Here is a 21637-nt window from a genome sequence, read left to right as displayed (position 1 = left end):
TTCAGTATTCAACAGAAATAAGCTTAAATCTATGGACACAAAATGATCCCTAAATCATCCTAAAACACTTTATCAAACAAAGTTATCAATGATCACAATTCCGGTAGTTGCCCGGAGCGGCCGGTGTTCTATACTCATAATAGAGATATAATAACGGCGGCAGTGTGCTCTCTCGAGGGTGGCGAATCACTCGACCGATTAACTCTTAAACGACAAATAGACGAACTCCCTTCCCGCAACCCTCTTGCTTCAGGGAAAACTAAGCCACGGTTGCTAATTATCCGAGGGAGTACAATCGCGAATTCTATCCCGCTCGCACTCTGCGTCCCGATGCACATCTCTGCAAAAACTCTGTGAAAACCAAAATTTTCCCTTCCGATGGGTGGTCATATTTCTTCCCTCTCGCTCCCATTAAACAGGCCGTAAACGCTTTCCTTTTTTCACGCCCTCGCTCTAATAGAAAGGCAAATTACGAGCTTACGGGCGCGGACGGGTGGCGATGTACGAAACCGCCGCGGTGCCTCGTGTGTCCCGCTCTCGCCCGCCGCCCGCCATACTTCCCGGCTCAGGAAAACAGGGGTCGACTACGTGAACTTTCACGTCATATGTGCCTACCTATCATTTATGAATCGCTACAAAATGTACGTTTTCACGTAAACATTGAAGGCAGTTTCTTAAAGTTTAAGAAACTGCCTTAAACGAAGGAAACAAAAAAGAATATCTGGCCTATACCTAAGCTTTTGAGCAATGTTGTATAATTCTGAAAAGAGTACCTATACCTAACTAACAGATAGTCAAAGGGCAAAGACAAAGATACAATAAAATAAATGACTTTTATGAATAAAGTCGATTATCCTATCGAAACATTAGTTCGTTTATCGTTACGAAAGTCCTCAATTTTGTTAATAGATAAACTGTAGAGTGTAAACATAGGACATGGATACAGTTGATGAGCGTCTCGCGTGTCAGAACATGTCGTCGAACCGCTAGGGCTTAACACAGCTTTCGTTGTTTGTTATACCATCATACAAACTAACATTTTTTTATTGTTTATCGGCTTTAGTGATCCATATAGTTATATTAAAACGATTAAAGACAATGTTAAAACTAGGGATGTAACGATACCGATACCGATACCGATATATCGGCCGATATAATCGGCAAGCCGATATATCGGTATCGCCGATTATAAAACAACCGATACCGATATCAAACAATTCAAAAAACCGCGCCCAATGAACGATGCGGGAGGCCGCCCGCGCGTGCGCACTTTGTTTTTTGAAAAAACTCTACCAATAGTAAACTTTTATTAGGAACTGATTGTATGTGTATAACTTAAAGTTTAACTGACTTTGCAAAATAGTGATACTAAAATAAATGGTTTTCTTGTTTTTTGATTTGGCATTGTTATTTAAAAGAATACGATTTAATGTTGAGTCTCTATTCATTTTTCTACATACCATCGATATCGGTATCGGTATCGGTATCGCCGATATTTTATTACAAATATCGGTATCGGTATCGTATCGGCAAAATCATGTATCGTTACATCCATCCCTAGTTAAAACTATTATTATTGACTCTTATTCACCACTCACATACAAGTTACAACATAGAACCAATTATACCTCTACGATCCAAAGCGAGTATTTTTTGAAAATGAATACTCACAGGTCACGATGCTGTTTTAGTAAATAATATAATTTTGTGGAAAAGCATTTTAGAAAGGTAAGTTACCATCCACCTGTTAACTTCAAAAAATGATCAAATAGAAATTATTCATAAAGTTGTCACACACCCTTACAAACAACTATGCTGAAAGGAGTTTCAAAGCCATGATTCAGTAATGAGGTATACGCAGATCGGTGCTCGTTACGATTGCCCGTCATTTTCGAGTTATCGACTTGACGCCGCGGAAATGGAAAATAATGACTTCATTGCTGGGTGGTGCCCGTAACGAATATAATTTGGTGGCATTAAGCGTCATTTGTAGAAAACTCGGATAGTGCGTGACATCTGCTCTACTCGTATGTACACGCTACAATATTACGACACGGGCTTTTTTGCTAGTGATGTAACTAGATACTATAAAATTACATTTTTTTATTATATTACACCTTACGTACTACCAATAAGTGCACTTTTTACGCCTGGGAATTCAGCTAGTTATACGACTAATAACGAACATTAACAATGCAGCTGTGGTTTTCTTAAAAAATGTTCAAGTAGGAAACTAATAATTAGGTGAGTAACCACTTTAATATGCATTTGATACAAGGTAAACCGCATGCGAATATAATGATGGGTATTGGAGAAAATAAAAAGATATAAAAAGGGTTATTAAAATAATTGAAAGCTCCGAGTAAAAGTCGATTTACTTCGAGATTACGTTTAGAAGGCAACTGCACAGGTACCTACACATCTGCTGATCGTTCAATAACTTTACAACGTATGAGCAACCCTTACTTCCGCGGCGTTTTTGTTACTCGCCCACCCGCAATCGACATAAACATAATTTATCCGAAGGGTAGCTGTGAAAATTTAACGCGACCCGAAAAAATTACACCACATGACAAAGTCTAAGCTCTCCATCCTTCACTAATCTCACTCGTATGAAAGAGAACACGCGTGATGTTTTTTAAGAACTCGTTGCCTTAAGCAAGTTACAATTTATTGGGTTCACGGTGCAACTGCTTCCGTGATACTGATTGATCTGACGGGAAAGGTAGTTATTTTAATTAGTTGTAGGATAAACGACCTAGAAGATTACACAATTATATTAGTTATTACTAAAAGTATCTTAGTATTTCATGTTTTATAATTAAAACGATAGACATAGGTAATAGGTACGTATATCTACAGAACCGTCTTCATCACTGCCCTAATTGTTTACAAATCGACTTATAACATGGTTTGTTTTATTCTTATGTGTGATTAATTCAATACGCAGAGTTATTATTTAAATTTTTGAACGAATATAGACTTAAATAGGAGCGAGAAAAAAATACTACAACGATATATACGATCGCATACAATGATATCGTTGTTCGCGGTATAAATTCAGACAAAAACAATGTAATTTTCCGTAAATCGACAAACAACTTTATTGGCACAAACAATTTAAGTACTGCTAATGGCTATTTATTCCTTCCCTATTATGGAAGCATAAGATGTAAAGTCAAGGCTGATGATGGTTATAAAAAATATTTTTTAGAATTATTTAATGCTCCTAACCATTAACGCGTTAAATACATGTTCGTATTAATGCTTAAGGCGGGTAAAGATTAAATAGATAATAATATGTAAGTACCTACTGAATTCAATCAGATAGATGTAGCACATCATGAACTGCTAACAATTTTATACATTTCCGATAGATTGACGTGTCACGACGTTGGTTCGGTCGCTGGCGAGCTAACAAGAGGCAAGTTTGGTAAAGGACACGAGGTCGGTAGGGCAGCGGTAACGAGCGGGTCTCGGGTCGCGGTCGCGGCACAATGGCTCGTTTGGGCACAATACCGCCCCCTCGCGGCCCACTTCATTACGCATGTATTGTGCCACACGCGGACAAACTGACTTCTGCCATCTAACATCGTCGGTGGCCTGCTAAACATTCCATATTTGTAAATTTGCGTACTTGTTTCGTTTTATCTAAATACTGTTTCGTCTTGTTTGCGTTTAAAATTCAAGAATACGTTAATACTTTACCCGTATAACAAAAAAATTAAATAGATGTTTATTGGATACCTACAACGGCTTTAATTGCTATTATAATCTGATAACGTTCCCGCAACAAGGTCTTCAATCATAACATTTTACATAGCGGAATTAATAACTCATACAATTTAATTAATTCAATGCTCCGGCTTGACCCGCAGATCAAGCTAACAATTAATTAGTCAAGAGCCATAACAAAACAGCAACCGGAATTACGTAAGACTATTGAAAGATCAAACACAATCAATCACGCTAATCACCTTCAAATATCCAATCTCGAACGGAAAATCGAATCATTATTAATCTAAACATCAAATGTTCAGCTAATAATGACGGAGATAATATCTCATTGAGTAGCGGTAATGATTGTGAAGATCACAATGAGCGTAGGAGTAAAACCAACGCGGTGCCCGCGCACGCCTCACAATTGCACGCCGCACAAAGCCCGGCACAATGCACGGCTAATTGTGCGTCGACAGCGAGATACTGTACATTGTTGCTAACATAAGAGGTACGCATCAATATCCATATTGAATTAACGGTAAGTCGTATCTCACGTCATTGGCATCAAGTTGGCATCGCTCGAACGCCTTTCTAAGCCGTTCGACATATGCCATGGCCTGCTGGAATGTATCACTGACATAAAATCAACTTCTCGATTAAATTTTGATTTCTTACACAGTTAAATGCTTCCATCTTATCTCTTCAACGAGCCGTGAGATGGATGATGATTATGCTCTATGAGATTCCCGAAATTGTTCGATGTCCATGATTACGTAATCAATCTTCGTTCGCCCTCAGCGTTCGTCTTTCAACAGGCGCAAACTCATCACTCTCGACGTTATTCAAAGGCTTTTTACACCTTTTTTAGTAATTATTTCATGGTGGAGATTAAATTGACGCCGAAGCTTGTTATATTACTATCCTAAGCGAACGCGGCATAAAATTAAAAACTTGCAATAAATAATAATTAGTTATACGAGTTTCTTCACAATTACTATGATCCCAAATTAAGCGTATTCTTGGAAATGATTAGCAAAGACTGGGTGGCACGCTGACTTGTTGCTTATGCTCCATTAAATTTCAAACAAAAAAATGAACTCGTGACCGTGAGGTACGTATATCCTTTGAAACAAAAAGAACGCAGCGTCTTCATCAGATCTCAAATTTAATCGTATAATGTTGCATCTAATATAACACATTACATCCCATTTAATATGGGATTGAATAGGTTTTATTTTGTTTTCAACAATAGAGGAAAATAAACGGACGGTAGCTGACAGTTCGCTGCGTGGAGAATCGCGAAGTGTGCGTGGGCGCAACCCGCATTGTGCTCCGCGAACACACTTCGTTTCTACTGAATTAAATCCGTAACCAGTAGCAACATCTCACAACATTAATCATGTCTTAATATGGTCATTGAATCACAGATCGAAATTGAATTTGCCTAACGTTAATTCCCACGTAAATTAGACAACAATGGATGCAAAATGAAGATAGTGAATTTCAGAAATAGTAATTTGCAATGTTATTCGGGTGCGTCGAAATTGATTCATGAATCCGCCCATGACTATTAATGTTGCGTAAAAGATACAAATTGAATCAAAATTGATAAATATTATTATTTATTCATACAGTAAAATTCTAAAATTGAGAAAGGACCTTTATTTCTATAATACGAACAAATTTCCTTGAAATAGGTAGTAGGTACCTATAAAGTAAAAACCTATCCTTTTAATTATTATGGAGTATATCTACGAAATTAGCGAAGCGTTGATTTTATGAGGGTTCAATGAATTATGGATAATTCGTTGTTCCTTACCAATTATTTTACTTCTCGCATTATTATTGGTCAATTACCTTCAAACGCGCCGACTCGACTCCAATTAGCAAAAATAATAATACAGCTGCAAATTGTACCAAAAGGGAAAACAAAACGGTATGAACTCTTGGCTTCCTTGAACTAACCTGCTACATTGTTATTAATGAAGAAGATACAGATTATTAAAGTTAGTTGTTTTAAGGGTAGGTAATAAGTTTTTTGAAAATTACCACATTCTCCTGATATCGACATTCTTAAACCAGGTTGTTCTGGTAAAACTCTGCGATATTTTGGTAGATCGATGTACAAACCAAAACGCATATTATATGGGATAATAAATCATCATCAGCACACCGCGAGCAGACGAACGTTGAACTCTCCATTGGATTGCAGGCTTGTCAGGTTGAAAGGTGCATTAGTGCAAAATAACACGTAGCCACGAAAATTTCAATTAAGTTTAATGCACATGTCGGTCACCCCCTCCACCCGCTCGTCCACCGTCCTTACACCCTCTCTCGATTTATTAAAACCGATTACGGCTAAGCCGACGCTCGCCTGACTTCGCTTGTTTTATCGCCGCTGCATTTTATTAGCCAAAATATGACGACGGTGATAATGCACCTTTACCGCTTTTATAAATCAAGATGGAAGCGATAATTAAAAGCTCCGGCTCGAACCACATTTACAATTAAATTTATATAAATTAAGCATATGCAAAAGTGAGATTCAAATTTGATAGCATTTAGCTCGTAAAATATGTTAGACCGGGAGATACTGACACAAAATTTCGAGTCATTTGTATCAGGATGGCGGTTCTACAGGGTTCTTAGTACGCAATGACAAAAAGAAAAACGATGGTGTGAACGCTGGTACCGGCGGCTTAGTCGCGTGGGCGTTAGTCGAACTCGTCGGAAAAATAGCGAAAGTCAAACGATTTGTAACACAAAAATTTTAGAATTTACCGATAGCCCATAAAAAAGAAGTAGGCGGTAGTGTCATGCCATACTTTTCCGGTGTGACTTACAGCCCGCCATACCGACGCGAATGTGTTGATTTAAATAAAACAATTATTCAACCATTTGTATCAGGCTAACTTTTGCACAGGTAACCATCGTCGTGCAGCCATTTACGAAAATCGCCATGCCATACTTTTCGGACGATTCCAAATGGTCGCCATACCGCCGCAAATCTGCAAAAAATTTTTATTTCGCCACACTTTTTGTACCAGTATTGCATTTGGATTTTTGGAGAGTATTTGATAAAATGTGACCATTATTATATTTGCCATACTTCTAGTAGGGGGAAAAAGTGCTGTCATACTTGAAAAATTAATTTAGTATTAATTTATATAAGTGAAGATTTCCAACACCTAGATCTTTGAAATTTTGTATTTATATTCGTTGATCCTCAAACTTACAGGAAAAATCAGTGCCATACTGTTACAAATCGTTTGACTTTCGCTATTTTCCGACGAGTTCGACTAACGCCCACGCGACTAAGCCGCCGGTACCAGCGTTCACACCATCATTTTTCTTTTTGTCATTGCGTACTAAGAACCCTGTAGAACCGCCCTCCTGTTACAAATGACTCGAAATTTTGTGTCAGTATCTCCCGGTCTATGTATTGTCAATCGTTGGATTAGTATCTAACAGTACCAACCACTGCAGTATTTTTCACATCGGATCACAATCCACAAATCACAAATCTTCCTTTTATGTGTTTTGTTATTCCATAGAAATATTAAACTATTGCTACAAAAATAAAGTAGATAATAAAACTATTTTACAGACTTAGCGCTGACACCTGTTTGTGTGTAGGCTAATAAGAATGTATAATAACCTCTCATAATCGTCAGTAATCATTGGCTTCGATAACTGTCAGAAGGGCACTAAATATTGTTTGTTAAATGTCATACTTTTTTTAACGATCAACACCTTTAGATCGGGCTACAAATATATGCTGATCGAAGAACAGGTGCTTATACGCTTAATTCGTGTAAATTTTAAATAATGTTCTTGATTTAATATTCAATCAAATAATCGTCCTATTAAGGAAGTGAGAGCTATAAATAATAACTTCACATGACCTGTTCCTTTGGTACAGATGCCGCTGATTTTAAATTATGGATTTTCACTACCGAGTCAATTATAGATAATTAGGTCAACACCGTACATTTTGATAGAATGTTTAGTTTTGTACAACATTAATTTATAGAACTAGATGTATTACAAATCATACTTCATTCAAATTTAAATGAAAACCTAGATATAATTAAATAGCACAAAGGTTTTCAAAGAAATAACTATTCTATGATCTAAATACCAAGCTAGTTAACCCACAGGAAATTACTCCACCATAGAATTATGCAAAAAGCATGACTTACCTACATCCTCGAAATTGATACAACTATATCATTAATAAAAAAATCCTTATAAATATGTATAATACATATCGCTCGTAAAAGAATTCGCATGTCGTACACGTCCGGTGTCACCCGGCAGGTAATTGTCGCAAATTAAAACGTGATAAAAACATTAATGTCGCGTATAATAGTAATCGATCAAGATGTTACGTTTATGAATAATTTACTTTAAGTATTTTTATTAGGTTGACCATACAAACGATTTGGCGAAATTACTATCTACCATTTTAAATTATGTGTAGTAGGTAAGTAGGTACTTATATTTTGATAAATTATTACCAACCTATCAAAGGATGTAGATTTTGAAAAACTTCGACAATAAAAGAACATAACCATGTGTATAAATTATGTTCCAACAAAACAATCTGTTTGTTTTTTTTTTAGCAAAAAACTTGTTAACACTAAATCGACGCGCATAAAAACGTCCATTTTGTCAGGATTCAAACATTTTGAGCACTCATTGTCCTCGGGGTCAAATACTCGTAAATCGTCACCGGTTAACTTCTAACGAATCTCAACTAAGTTGCAGTTAAAAATGACCATAAAAATCCAATCAAATCGAAATGCATAAAACTGCAAGATGACGTCGCATAAATATCTTGTTGCAAGAAATGAGTTACGAAGATGATAAGTATTATGGTTTTCACTTTCATGTTTAAATGACAACGATGATAAATATTTTTTATTAATGCACTGTTCTTTCAATATTTCATAGACTAGGTACATTTATTCATAAATAGTTTTACTTGCAACCAATCCTAAACATATTGAGATGAAATGTAAGGTGTCATTAAAAACTACCTATCTGAATTTGCAAAATCGTTTAGGTATAGCTTTATCTCCCCAATAACATGGGGATAATCTAAAAATTAATAGGCGATATTACAAAACATTGTAAAGCAATTTAAAAACACGCTTCGCCGCCCCCTCTGATAAAAATTTGTCCCTTACATCCCGTTTTGATTGGACGGGTTGATTTATGCGCTATTTAGACATTTATAGAACCCCCAAATCGTCTTAATCCTTTTCTAAAAATATATTTATGGAATGTATTTTTAAAGTCCTTCGTTAATTATAGTTAGGGGAAAGGGGCCTAAAGTGGGCACAGAGCCTAAAGAGGGCACTCAGTATAGTATCGGAATTTTAAATAATGGCGCGCGCGCGACTCGCGAGCACGATCCCCGCACCCCTCCCACCTCGCGGCAGTCGTTGGATTCGCTTGCGAGCACGCATTTACAAGCTGCAACAAATAAATGTTTTTCGACGATTTTTGAAAAATATTGCAAGGTATGTAATATGTGTTCTTTTTATTTTGGTGTTTACAATCCTTTAACCAAAATTTGTTAGTTATTAAGTGGCTATCTGGCCATATTTTGGTTCCATAAAAATCCACGTGTCTAAAAATTTTGAGGTAGAATTTCGTCTGAACCTTTCAAATGTCGAAAAAGGCAAAGCGGGCAGGGTAAAGCGGGCACGCGCCCGCTTTGCCCCGTCCGCTAAAATGTTACATTCTTTTGTTAATTTGCTTTTTCCTTTCAGATGACCGCTTATAACCGGCGTAAATATAAGCGTAAAACTTCACAAGCTTCATGGCAACGCTCAACTATACAGCAAGCAAAACGAGAAGTGCAAGAGTTAGGAAAACCTGTCAAAAAAGTAACAACTAAATATGGGATTCCAAGAACGACATTGCAGACATCTTAAATTGGGTTCGTGTAATGTAAAGCTTGGTAGGTTTACTACTTACTGTCTTTTCTACGGAACAAGAAATGGAGCTTTTGGAATACGTATTCCACATGGACTCTTTATTTTACGGGCTGTCTAAACAAGAATTTTTGGAACTTGTATACCTACCTATTACATTATTTTAGGATTTATAAAAAAAATATATATGAAATAATTGTATCGCTTATTAGAGACTAAATAATGATAGACTGTAAACTGGGCGTTATTTTTTTAAAGATTATTTCAGATATATCTGGAAATATTGTACCTAAAAGTTTAAAGCTCCTAAGAAGTTCCTTTGTTTCATATATTCATTTAAAAATAATTGTATGACTGTTTGAAATACATAACTTATAAAATATTTTTGTGTCTTTTACTCTATTTATTATTGTATATATTATTTGTGGCTGTATATTTTGAAATCTACTGTTTAAATCCAGGCCTGCCCGCTTTACCCAACTACTGCCCGTTTTGCCCTAAACGAAAGCCCGCTTTAGGCCTCCCCTTCGGGCAAAGCGGGCAATCGTAGGCTTTTAGTAATCCGTTAATAATTATTATATGCTTTAACTTTTGACAAATTTAACCACTTAGCATTCAAAAGTATTAATTAACCCTTAACTAGAGTCGTGGGTCCAATGGACCCAGGTTGAGTTTTTAAAGTCTCGTTTAATCCACGGCACTTACCGCAGAACCTCCCACTGCTCAGTACCTTCCTATAGTACGCCGGAGCGTATCCTGTGAGACAGACGTGTTCGGCTCGGTACTCCTTAGGTAGGTACTGACCTTTACAGGGGTCCACTGGACCCACGACTATAGATACGTATCTTTTTTATTTTCGTTATTAAATTTATTATTGTATTTTTATTTAGTTTATCGCTATGTAGAATCCCAGAAGTATATGTGTTGATAACGAAGAGATGTTAGAACAATGGTTAAATGAAGAATTGTTAAGAAATGATGAAGACTCCGATGAAAACTCAACACCTACCCGTATTGCAGAAACTAAATCAGATAATGAGTTTTCCGATGATGATGTAGATTTTGTTGTTAGATAAAAATAAAAGGAAGCGATGTTCATTCTGTTTGCCTGGCAAAAGAGCAAAAACTGTACATTTATGCACTAAATGCAGGGAGCCTATATGCATGTCTTGAGCAAATATAATTTGTAAATCTTGCACGTAATTAGGGATTGCTATTTTTTTATATATAAGAGTTTTTAGTTTGTTTTTGTTTTTTCTAGGAAGCAACATACTTTTTTTAGTTAGATAAAAAAAATTGATTTAAAAAAAAAAAATTTCGTTGAGATTTTTAATTTTTGTAAGACGCCTTTTTGTTGTATAAGAAAACAACGACTGATTTTATAAGTGAAATTATGTTAAGTAAATAAAAGTTCTAATTGTTGATTTTTATAATATATATTCTTCATAAACTAAAATATCATATTTTATTTAAATTTACATAAATAAATGCATAAATAAGTAATTATGACCATTTAAAAATACATGGGTCTAATGGACCCACGACTATACACACGTAACAATTGTTCACGACTCTAGTTAAGGGTTAATGGAACTTTTGGCAAAAAAATAAATGGATTAACTTCTTTTCAAACTTCATTTTTTTTAATTTTCCCGTAAGGTGCCCCCTTTGGGCCCACCTCCCCTACGTGTATGTAAGTGAACTTCCAGAATCGTCACATCAAATCTTAATGATCTAATTTAAGAATCAAAGACAAACTTAAAAACAATATGTTTTCAATCTATATTTAGGATGCAGATCGGAAACTTCATTTGAATGGTTACAAGACCTTCATATTGATTACAAAAAAGTTGTTTTTAGATAGGTAATGTATTCAGAGTAACAACTAGCACAATCATCATACAAATGCACATTTACAACCACGATATGTAAAAACAAAAAAGAAAAGATCAAGACTATTACGTCCCATCACAAACGATGAGGGGTATAATAGAGACATTTCCCCTGAGATAAAATCCTATGAGCCCACCGTGTACAGTGATTTAAAGTAACTGCACTTGCTTTATATAAACATCACATAAACATAAAACGCATGATCGTAATATACCTATTTATATTTAACTTTTGTTGTTGGTTTACAAAATACAAATACTCTATAAAGAGTTTTAATAAGAATATAACTAAAAACAAAAGCTGAAATCTACAACAAAGCTATCAGAACATCAGCCTTACAATTGAAAATGAATGTGTTCAAAAAACAATGAGAAACTTGAAACGCACCTAGTACCTACCATATGAATGTATTGGTATTGTCTTATTTGAGTTAATAAGGTCCCCGTCCGCGTCCCTAAAAGACTTGTCCGCGTCAAATGCAACAAGGGATGCGCCCCGATTCCCGAACAATGCCAATTTTCCGGTCACCGCCGCCGACTACGCAATTATTTAGATAAACCTCTCGGCGTGACTATAAAAACATTTTTCCCCTCCCCCGACACGCTGTTTGTTGTCTTTTGGGCTTTGTGAATTTATAGCCGGGCATTACGACGGTTACGATAAAAATGTACTTTTAATTTATCTCGTTAAAGGGTTGAAGGACGAGCGGGATCGCGAAGTAATTATTCCGGAATTGGCCACTTTAGCTGATGAATCCATTCCGAACCCTTATTGGGGTGATCGCGGAGTTTTCATTTTGCCCTGGCTGCGATTTGGTGAAGTGAAAGATTGCATTACTCTGATGAGATAAGTAAATTATGTTGAAGTCATTAATTTTACAATTAAGAAGTCGTTTGGCTTTCTACGAGAGTAATTAAAACATGATATTTGTGAATGTAGTGTAGAAACGATTAAGTGAACCGATGTTCAATTTTACTCATGCGATACATAGCAAGATTTATTTTTCAGCAAAGACGCAATTGACTATTTTAAATTATTTCGTTTTAAAACTCAACAAATAGGCAGCTAATATGGGCGTAGCCTTATCACAGTTTTTCTATGTTTCTAGCATTGTCAAAGAGAGAAACACAAAGGTAATTTAAACTACAGACTCACCTCCCGGTCTTTGTGATGATCATTTCTGTGCCCAAGTCGTGAAACTTATCCCAGAGTTCCTTGGTCTCAAGCTGGCAGTCTACAGACAATAGTTCTTCACAGTTACATGACGTCACCGGTGGAGCCAAGGGTCGAGCTGGTGATGGAGTATCCCTTTCACCTAATTCTGTTGAAGAACAATACTTTCAATGGGACAGTTCAACGTAAATTGAAACAATATCAATGTGTATTAGTGTCTTATTTGTTTTATAGATTGAAAACTTAGTAGGATAGATACCAAAATACTCGGAGCAATTAACAAGCCTTGTTAATTGCTCCGAGCCAAAATAGCACTCGATAAGTATATGAATCGTAATACAGACGAGAACAAGTACCTACAAACGTCAACATAAACATTGAACAAATTCGCAATCAATCCGTCTATAATTTAAAAAATTGACGTTAATTGTTGTTTTTTATTACCTGCATCCTAATAGAATTAACATGTCTATTACTAAATCATCACTATTAATTATTGTAATAATTAATATAGGTACCATCCGAATATTGAAAATAGAAAAACAAGCTTCAAATATTTTGACGATTTTGAACACAAAATCTTAGATTCAACATTCACTGATACTGTATATTTTATCCAGCTATTGATTAATATCGATATCATTTCAGCAATGTTTACAGTACCTAGTTTAAACAAAATTATAATACATGTATCAAAACCTCACCGTGTCGCGAAGAAATATGTGTACATATTAGTCAACGTTGTAGCAAAAATAATAAATTGCAATCTCCTTTATAATGACTAATTACATAATGACGTTATTTTTCTGAACGGTGTCGCAGGGAAAGCAAGTTAAGTTGTCACTCAGTCCGACACAAAACAATCCATCTATCAGTATAATGGTTTGATTTATATCCATAACGCATGCAATCGTGTCAAGAATTGAACTGTTGGAAAGAGAACAATGTTAATAGTTCTCCTGTTATTGTTTGCCTTTTTACACGCGTCGTTTTTTAACATTACTTTGTATTTGTTTTATATCGTCAGTTAGTAACTAGTCAGCAACATTCCGAATGAACGCAGCTTAGGTATTACCGTGTTATTACGTCGCTTGTTGCAAAAGATTTTTCACTCGCACAGTCTTGTGTTTTGTTAAGGTGATAATTATTATCTGGCTACATTGTATTTTTATATGTGAATTGTAAAATTAATTTTTGTTGGCTTCTTTCAAAAATTATATGTTCTCTTGGCGAGGAGCGAGCATCTGCGTTACTAAGCCCTGCAATTATAGCACTAATCTCATTTTAGTGACAATACCGTAAACAAAAATAAGTAAAGAATTGAAAAAAGTTCGTTTTTGAGAACGTCAGGATAATAAATACGCCCAAACAATTGACAATCATCTCATTTGCAATCAATTGAGCAATAGATAAGCAAAATTAGTGGCACATACTGCTGACGATTCTCTAATGGCGCCGAGTACCTACGAACTTTGTGAGAAACAATGTGAGAATATTTTTTTATTATGTTAATAACAGTTGCTGTAATCACAACTTCAATTTACTTTTTGCGTCACAATGAGTGAATACTGGAGGTATTGTGTGTCAAAAGTGTAATTAACAGCATGCACTTTATACGTTTTAAAAACGGAGTCCGCATTTTTATAATAACGGAACAAGCTTCCATAAAAACTGATACGATTGTTGTATCCAGATAAAATTCATTACATTAATGTAAATGAATAAATTTAAATTAATTGCACATTAGTCTCGTAAAAAGGGCTGTTTAATGGGCTTTCTTTAATTTTAGTGTGTTTTAAGATTATGGTTTACTTTTCTTTTATGTATGAAGTTGGCAAATTATCTTCCAAAATATTGAAGATTTATTAACCTGATCTAATAATCAGACACATGCATAAGATTATGAATTTTAGAGAGATAAAAAAGATACATAGGTATGTAATCTAATTTTATATCAGTGTAAGCGATAAAAACAACGAATTTTAAACAATTTACAAAACGGCTCTACATTAGCTAACGAGAAAAAATAATCATTCAAAATATTGGTAGGTACTTTTCTATATTCGGTATATTATAATATTATCTTCTGTTAGATGTACTAGTTTATTTTTGACCATAGGTCAGGTAGGAGTTAGGACATCTGTATAAAATCAGGGTTACTTTTTTATTGAACAAATTTAATCGATTGTTTAACTTAATCATATCATTTTTGATCATATTTTTATCCTAGGTAGGTACCTACTATGCAACAGACCTTGTTACCTATAGGTCGAAAAAAGACACGTCTTTCTAATCTGCAAAGAGTATGTCAGTTGCAATGACTCTATTATACCTACTAGTAGACGCGGCATACGCCAACATCATTGCACTAAAAAACAGCGTAATTAATACATACCTACTTACTAACGCATTATCACCAATACAGTTGTTCTCTCTTTCACTCTCACGCACGAGACATAATACATGTCTCACTCATGTACTTCGTAATAACAACTGCCGTTTAAAATATAAAAAGAACGTCCAGCCACGACGCTGAATGGTGCGTGACTAAGTGAAACTCGGGCACTTAGCTGAGTTTTTTCTTGCCAAAATAGAGAGCGGGTAACGTATCTAGCTTTTTTACATATCATAGGTCAGTTGTCCATAATTATAAATTACCTAATGTAATATTCGATTTAACGTACCTACACTTTGGTAATTAATATTTGTTATAATAAAAAGTTTATTTATTTGGCTGAATTGTGTTAATCTCAGAAATGACTACTTCAAATTTAATTATGATTTTAGAGTAGTATTGCCCAAAGATCAAAGAAGGTTTTAACTTTTAACACACGTAGTATAATTTGTGCCACTACGACCAATATGAACGTACCTATTCCACGCAAACAAAAACGCAGGCGCAGAGCTACTAAGTTAAGGTACTCTGTACCTTACCTTACTTTATGATACCTTGTTTATATTGATTACCAATTTAAATAAAACCAGCATAGACCTGACCAGCCCCCGTACCAATTTCCATAATGGAAAAATGACAGCGCTATATTAGTCGTCTATTGCCATCACTTTCCCACACTAGAAATAATAATGCCCACGACGTCTTAAAGCTATAATATTTCCAGTGTGGAAAAATGACAGCGCTATGTTAATCGTCTAGCTCTAGTGCCATCACTTTACTACATTGGAAACAAAACTGCTTAAAGACATCCTGGCCAATATCAGATCAACAATAGGTAATAAAGTTATTCACCTGAAGACGGTGCAGGGGAAGGTATAGCATGATCAGAGGCGTCCCTCTCACCGTCGGAGCACTGTTCCACATCCACCTCCACGTCCTCATCAGGTACTGGCGACCGGCTTGACGCAGCCGAGCTGATGGATGCTGGCGAACTTTGTCTGGACACTGGATCTGAATACAAATTGAGGTATAAACATATATTGATCATGTGAATATTATAGATTTCGGAATGAAAGACTCAACGGTTTAAGCAATAGGTACATTGATATTATATAATTTATCCTGATCGAAACAGGAGTTTACTGAAATGCTTTCAAATTAATTTTTATTTTAATAATCTTTCATTCGTTGACAGAAAAAAGTAACAGAAATTGCAAATATTGCTTCTAAAAATTAAAATACAATATTCTAAGAAAATTTAATTTTCGCTGGTAAAAACTAAACACATAAAATCTTTATAAGGCAGTTCAATAAAGAAACGAATCTTCAATGGCGGCGCTTATCATTCCCTCTCGCTTACACACGGCCGTACGGCATGCAAAAAAAAATGGAAAAATAAAATCACTAAAATGTATTTGATTTTCCCTATAATAGTTTTTATCATAAATTTACAATGATTATTTTTCCGACCCAAATATCGACCAATAGAATTGCACCATTCGACGTCACGTGGTACAACCCACATGGTATTATACTGATAATTTTTTGAAAATTTTCTCTGGTCGTTGACGTCAAACTGACAGGTTGAATTCAATTGTGAAATTATTGGCCGACATTTGGGACGGAAAAATAATCCCCCGAATACCACACGAGCTTCAAAATTATCTGGCATTCCCCTCAAGGTTCCCTGCAAACAAATAAAGTCGTCAAGTTTTTCAGGAAAAATCACTCGCGCTTCGCGCTCGTGATTTTTTAACCTTGACTGAAAACTTGACTCCTTCATTTGTTTGCAACGAACCTATCGGAAAATACCCGATAATTTTGAAGCTCTTGTGGTATTATAAGTGACAATTAGGTATGCATTTGCGAAAGTAAATAATGTTTTATTGGAATTTGACAAAATATGTTCTTTGGGAAAAGTTGTTCAGTTTTATGGGCTCATTACAAATATTATGGGGATTTTGTTACATTCTGTATACGTAAATATGATAATTCATATAAATACACAAATACCAACAAACAATTTGAAATAATTAATAAAAAAAATGGTTGCCTGTAAAGTCGGTTTTACGGGCGAAGATTTTACGTGACAACGATCATAGTTGAGTGGGAGAGAGACGCAAGGCATTCGGCGGGCCTCTCTCTCGTTCGGTGACTCATCGTAACGTTACCGAGCGTTACACTTTTTCATAAGTGACTCCCAGCCGCAACCTAATTTAAGACGTTGTCACGTCAATAATTATCCATTTACGTTATTTTTATTTTCTTTTTTGCTGACCTTACCATACGTCAATGTCAGCTTTGGCCGCCATTGAAGATTCGTTTCTTTATTGAACTTAGATAAGTATAAGCTATAGGTAGTCCCACTTTTTAAAACTTTACGTCACAGATCTTATAAGAACAATGATTGCAACAAAATGTTCTTATAAGATTGTAAAAAAAGTCTATATAGGTAGGTAATTTTAAGAGATCTCTACCATAATCAAATAATCATTTAAAATTTTGCTCTAGGTAACAGTTTTTCTTTTATCCCGGTTGAAACAGACACCTTGTTAGCGAATTTGTAGCATAGAAAACGAGTTGTTTTCACATAAATTTAATAAATTCTTAATAAACGTCGCAATTTTATAGAAGTACTGTTATCTGTATAATGTGTGTAAGAAAAATGAAGCAATATCACATACAATATTACGATAACATTATAAGTCGCAAGTAACCGCTAGCTAGTTAGAGCATATTGTAGCTGCATTAGGGATTGTAAATCATGTTGTTACTAAAGGTTTTACGATAGAAATAATTTAATAATTGTACATAAGCCAGTACGGGTCGTAAAAATAAAATTTTTGTAGCCCAGTTGACCTTTTACCGTCGCATAAATATAATATTACCGTGCCGTAGTTTAGATATTATTCAGTTGGAATGGCTAAAAATGTTAAAATGCTGTAATTTTAGTATTACAACAAATCACATGATGTTAGTTATCAAAATATCATTACAAACTTACAATGTAATATGTCTACCATTGTAGGTATCTATTTTACAATGTCTTTTACCTACTTTATAATTTTTTGGTGTAATTTGATGTTACATTTTGTTACCCACCAGTGTACCTCATGATGTCTTTCTTTACGTTGTTGTTTATGAAAGAAGAAACTGTATTAAATATTATAAGAAATCCGTATTCCGGGAGAGCCTTTTCAATAAGTTATTGGATGATATAGTTATAACAAAACGTTCTTACAAGGTGAATAATGCCGATTTATTCTCAAACCAATTCAAGGAAATTCTTTGCAGGATGTTACAAAAAAGTGATTATGATTAAGAGGTAAAAATGGAAATGTATTGTTATGGCGTATAATTATAATGCCCATAACATAGCTTACCCTAATTAGGCCATAATAAAAAGAACTATAGCGATAAATTCGGACGGTTTTTTATATCCTAATTTGATGTCGAAAAATGTGGGTATAGAGGTAGGTATCGTGTACGCGGTTCCGCACAATTAATCCCAAATAATGAAGTGTCCCGCAACACGACGCCTGCGTACGCGCAGCGCCAATTAGTTCACCACTTTTGTTATATTCCCGGTATGTTGCTGTTTTATTGACAAATAAAAGTGTTACTTTCATTGTTATTGACACTAAACATAGCTTAGGAACGCTAAAATATATTTAATATTTTTATTTCATAAAGGTAGGTTGTAGAGAGCTACTTATTGTAGATAGCAGTTCCCGTATTTATTCATTTTTATAGTACCTACTTAGATTGCTAGATATGTATTTGTTAAAGGTTAAGTGACCCGCAACACGACGCCTGCGTACGCGCAGCGCCAATTAGTTCACTCCTGTTATATTCCCGGTATGTTGCTGTTTTATTGACAAATAAAAGTGTTACTTTCATTGTTATTGACAGTTGACACTTAACATAGCTGCTAGCTTTGTTTTATTTGGGTATTAAAGCCATCATAGGAATGCTAAAATATATTTTATATTTTTAATCATAGGCAATAGGTAGGTACCACGGAGCGAGGGAGTAAGCTTATAGTTATAGCACCTAGGTACCTACTTATCGTAGAACTTAGCAGTTAGTCTTTGTTTTTTTAATATTATTTTTATAGTAGGTACCTACATACATAGATAAAAATACAGTATGTATTCGTTAAAGGCTAATTGTTAATTATGATTCAAATAAATTACCTACCTATCTGTTTTAAAATGTAGGCAAAACCTACACGTTGACAAACATTTTTTATTTTTATTTTGATTGACATAATGATATTTCATGTTCAGAACTTACACAGTTGACAGTAGGTACCTATAATAATCAGACCAATCCCATATTTCTAATTTTTTTATACCGAGAGTCACCGATTTCTTGCAAAAAATAATTGACTAGGTACCTATTTGCAATAGGCAATAGTATCTCGTAAAATTACAACAAAACAGATTATAATAATCGTTTGTTTATTGTATGATTGAATGGTTGAGAAATAGGTAAAGTAATTACCTACATATTTAGGTATATTTATTTAATTGATTAATTGTAATTAGGTAGGTATACCAAAAACATCACTCATATTTTGATATGAAAGTTCGAGAAGATTCTTACAAGAATGCCATTGATTTATGAAACAAAACGTTTCATAGTGTAGGATATAGTTTCTAATTTTAGACACTATAATGAAAAATATATCTGGTAGCAGATGCTAGGTGTAAACAAAGCATAAATGGATAGGTACCTACTGAGTATTAATTAAAATTGTTTCTCATTTTATCTATTTTAAGTGACTAGGTAATGTTTTTAAAAAATAAGATCTATAAATGAGGTAGGTACCTACCTATTTCATGTGAAAATCCGGGATAAAGTACCTAGGTAGGTACTAACCGATAGTTTGGCTAGGTACTACATACATATTAGAATTTATTGAATCAATTAAGGCATTCAGTAGGTAGGTATTTTAAATATCTAATAAAGAGCATAGGTACCAAATTTTTTCATGCTTTGATACTTCTATGTCACAACAAAGCATTAATATGGCAATATTGATGTTGAACTTGCGCAAAATAAACAATAAATAAAAATATCCACAATTACATAATAGAGTAATAAATAATAATCACTAGGTAACAAATGTGAAAACTATTTTTAAACCCTGATGTTAACTAATCAATATTATTTTAATTAAGTAATAGATTTGAACAATAGCAAATAAATACTTCTTTGTGTCATACCTATTTTAAATAAGAAACTCTATGTTTTATGAAGGTTTTATGAAAAATGTAGAGTTTTGTGTGTATTTTTAATAAACATACGAAAAAGGTTTACCTATAGGTACGGTCTATTACCACTTACCAGTTATATATTGTAAAAATGTAAACAAAAATCTCTTTTAATTGCATAAGTACTTAGGTATCCAATTTATAAAATAGGTAAAGTATCCTTCCAAGTTCCAAGTTAGGATTATTTACAAATTAGGCATAAAAGGTAACTCTGGTAGACTGGTAACAATCTAAGGTACCTATGTACCTCTAAATAATTAAACTAGGTACATTATAGCACACATTTCTAGGAAATAAAACTACCTAGGTACCTACCTACCTTAGGTAGGTTTACTAGGTAGGTTTTCACCGCCGCGACCGACGGTTTTGCATACAATGTTTATCTGGTCATATCAAAATAATAAGTCTCTAAACATTACCACTTATTTAGTCATGTTGTCTTTTTTGGTATCCCAGTTATTTTATACCTACACATTTTTATCTTTGATATTAATTTTTTTATTTAATTTTAAATAACTGAGCGATAAATATTCAGAAAATGCAATAAACAAAAGAATATTCCTAAAAGCTTTGGAAAAAGTTAAAAAGCTCGTGTTTTTCTAATTAAAAATTCTAGTCTTCTTAAAATATGTCATAGTGGATTTTAATATCATACAAAAGATAAAGGATAATAGGTATAAATTTCCAGTTAGGCCTATCTCACCGATGAAGGTTGGCGATCGCGCGACGGCAACAGGGCTGCGCGGCTGCTCCGCGCTGCGGGCCATGATGGCGGCTATCGAGAAGTCCGTCGCGCGGGTCTTGCTCTCCTCCGCCACCATCCTGGAGCCGGGCCACCCGTCCACATCCATCAACACCTCAGTTCCACAGTACCTCACCGGACCGTCCGACACATCCTCAACCATACCGCACGACAGTCGAACACATTACGGGCACTAGAACGCGATTGCCGATTGTCTATGCTTTGCTGTGCACACGAGAGCGAACAGAACGGAGGCCGAGCACGGACTGACGCGCGGGAGCGGCGCCACGTGCGGGGCGGGGCGGGGCGGGGGGCGTTGCCGCCTCCCCATCAGCCACTCGCTACGGCACCCCTCGACCCACTCATAACAATATCACATTATTATTTAATTTGTATTCCATATCACTTACCGACTGTCACAATTCATCGTTAGCTTTTCATTCGTCATGCCAATAACATTCGAATTACAGTTAACCTGCTCGATTATATA

The 21637-nt window shown here is 35.0% G+C and overlaps 1 protein-coding gene across 1 annotated transcript in view; it reads right to left on the bottom strand.

Annotated features, from left to right (window-relative positions):
• Positions 1-21401, bottom strand: part of LOC149910297 (T-box transcription factor TBX20-like) — a 59073-nt gene extending 37672 nt beyond the window's left edge. The window contains exons 1-3 of the mRNA XM_090112191.1: positions 21109-21401; positions 15979-16137; positions 12714-12879 (exon numbers count right to left, since the gene is read on the bottom strand). Coding sequence (XP_089968317.1) covers positions 12714-12879; positions 15979-16137; positions 21109-21310 — 527 coding nt within the window. The 5' untranslated portion in view covers positions 21311-21401. The remainder of the gene's footprint in view (positions 1-12713; positions 12880-15978; positions 16138-21108) is intronic.
• Positions 21402-21637: the final 236 nt, after the last annotated feature.

Source organism: Colias eurytheme, chromosome 2 (assembly GCF_061535395.1).
Source record: "Colias eurytheme isolate Ceu_HAF_F1 chromosome 2, ilColEury1 Martin Lab GWU primary, whole genome shotgun sequence".
NCBI lineage: Eukaryota > Metazoa > Arthropoda > Insecta > Lepidoptera > Pieridae > Colias > Colias eurytheme.
This window is presented reverse-complemented; position numbering and strand designations above follow the sequence as displayed.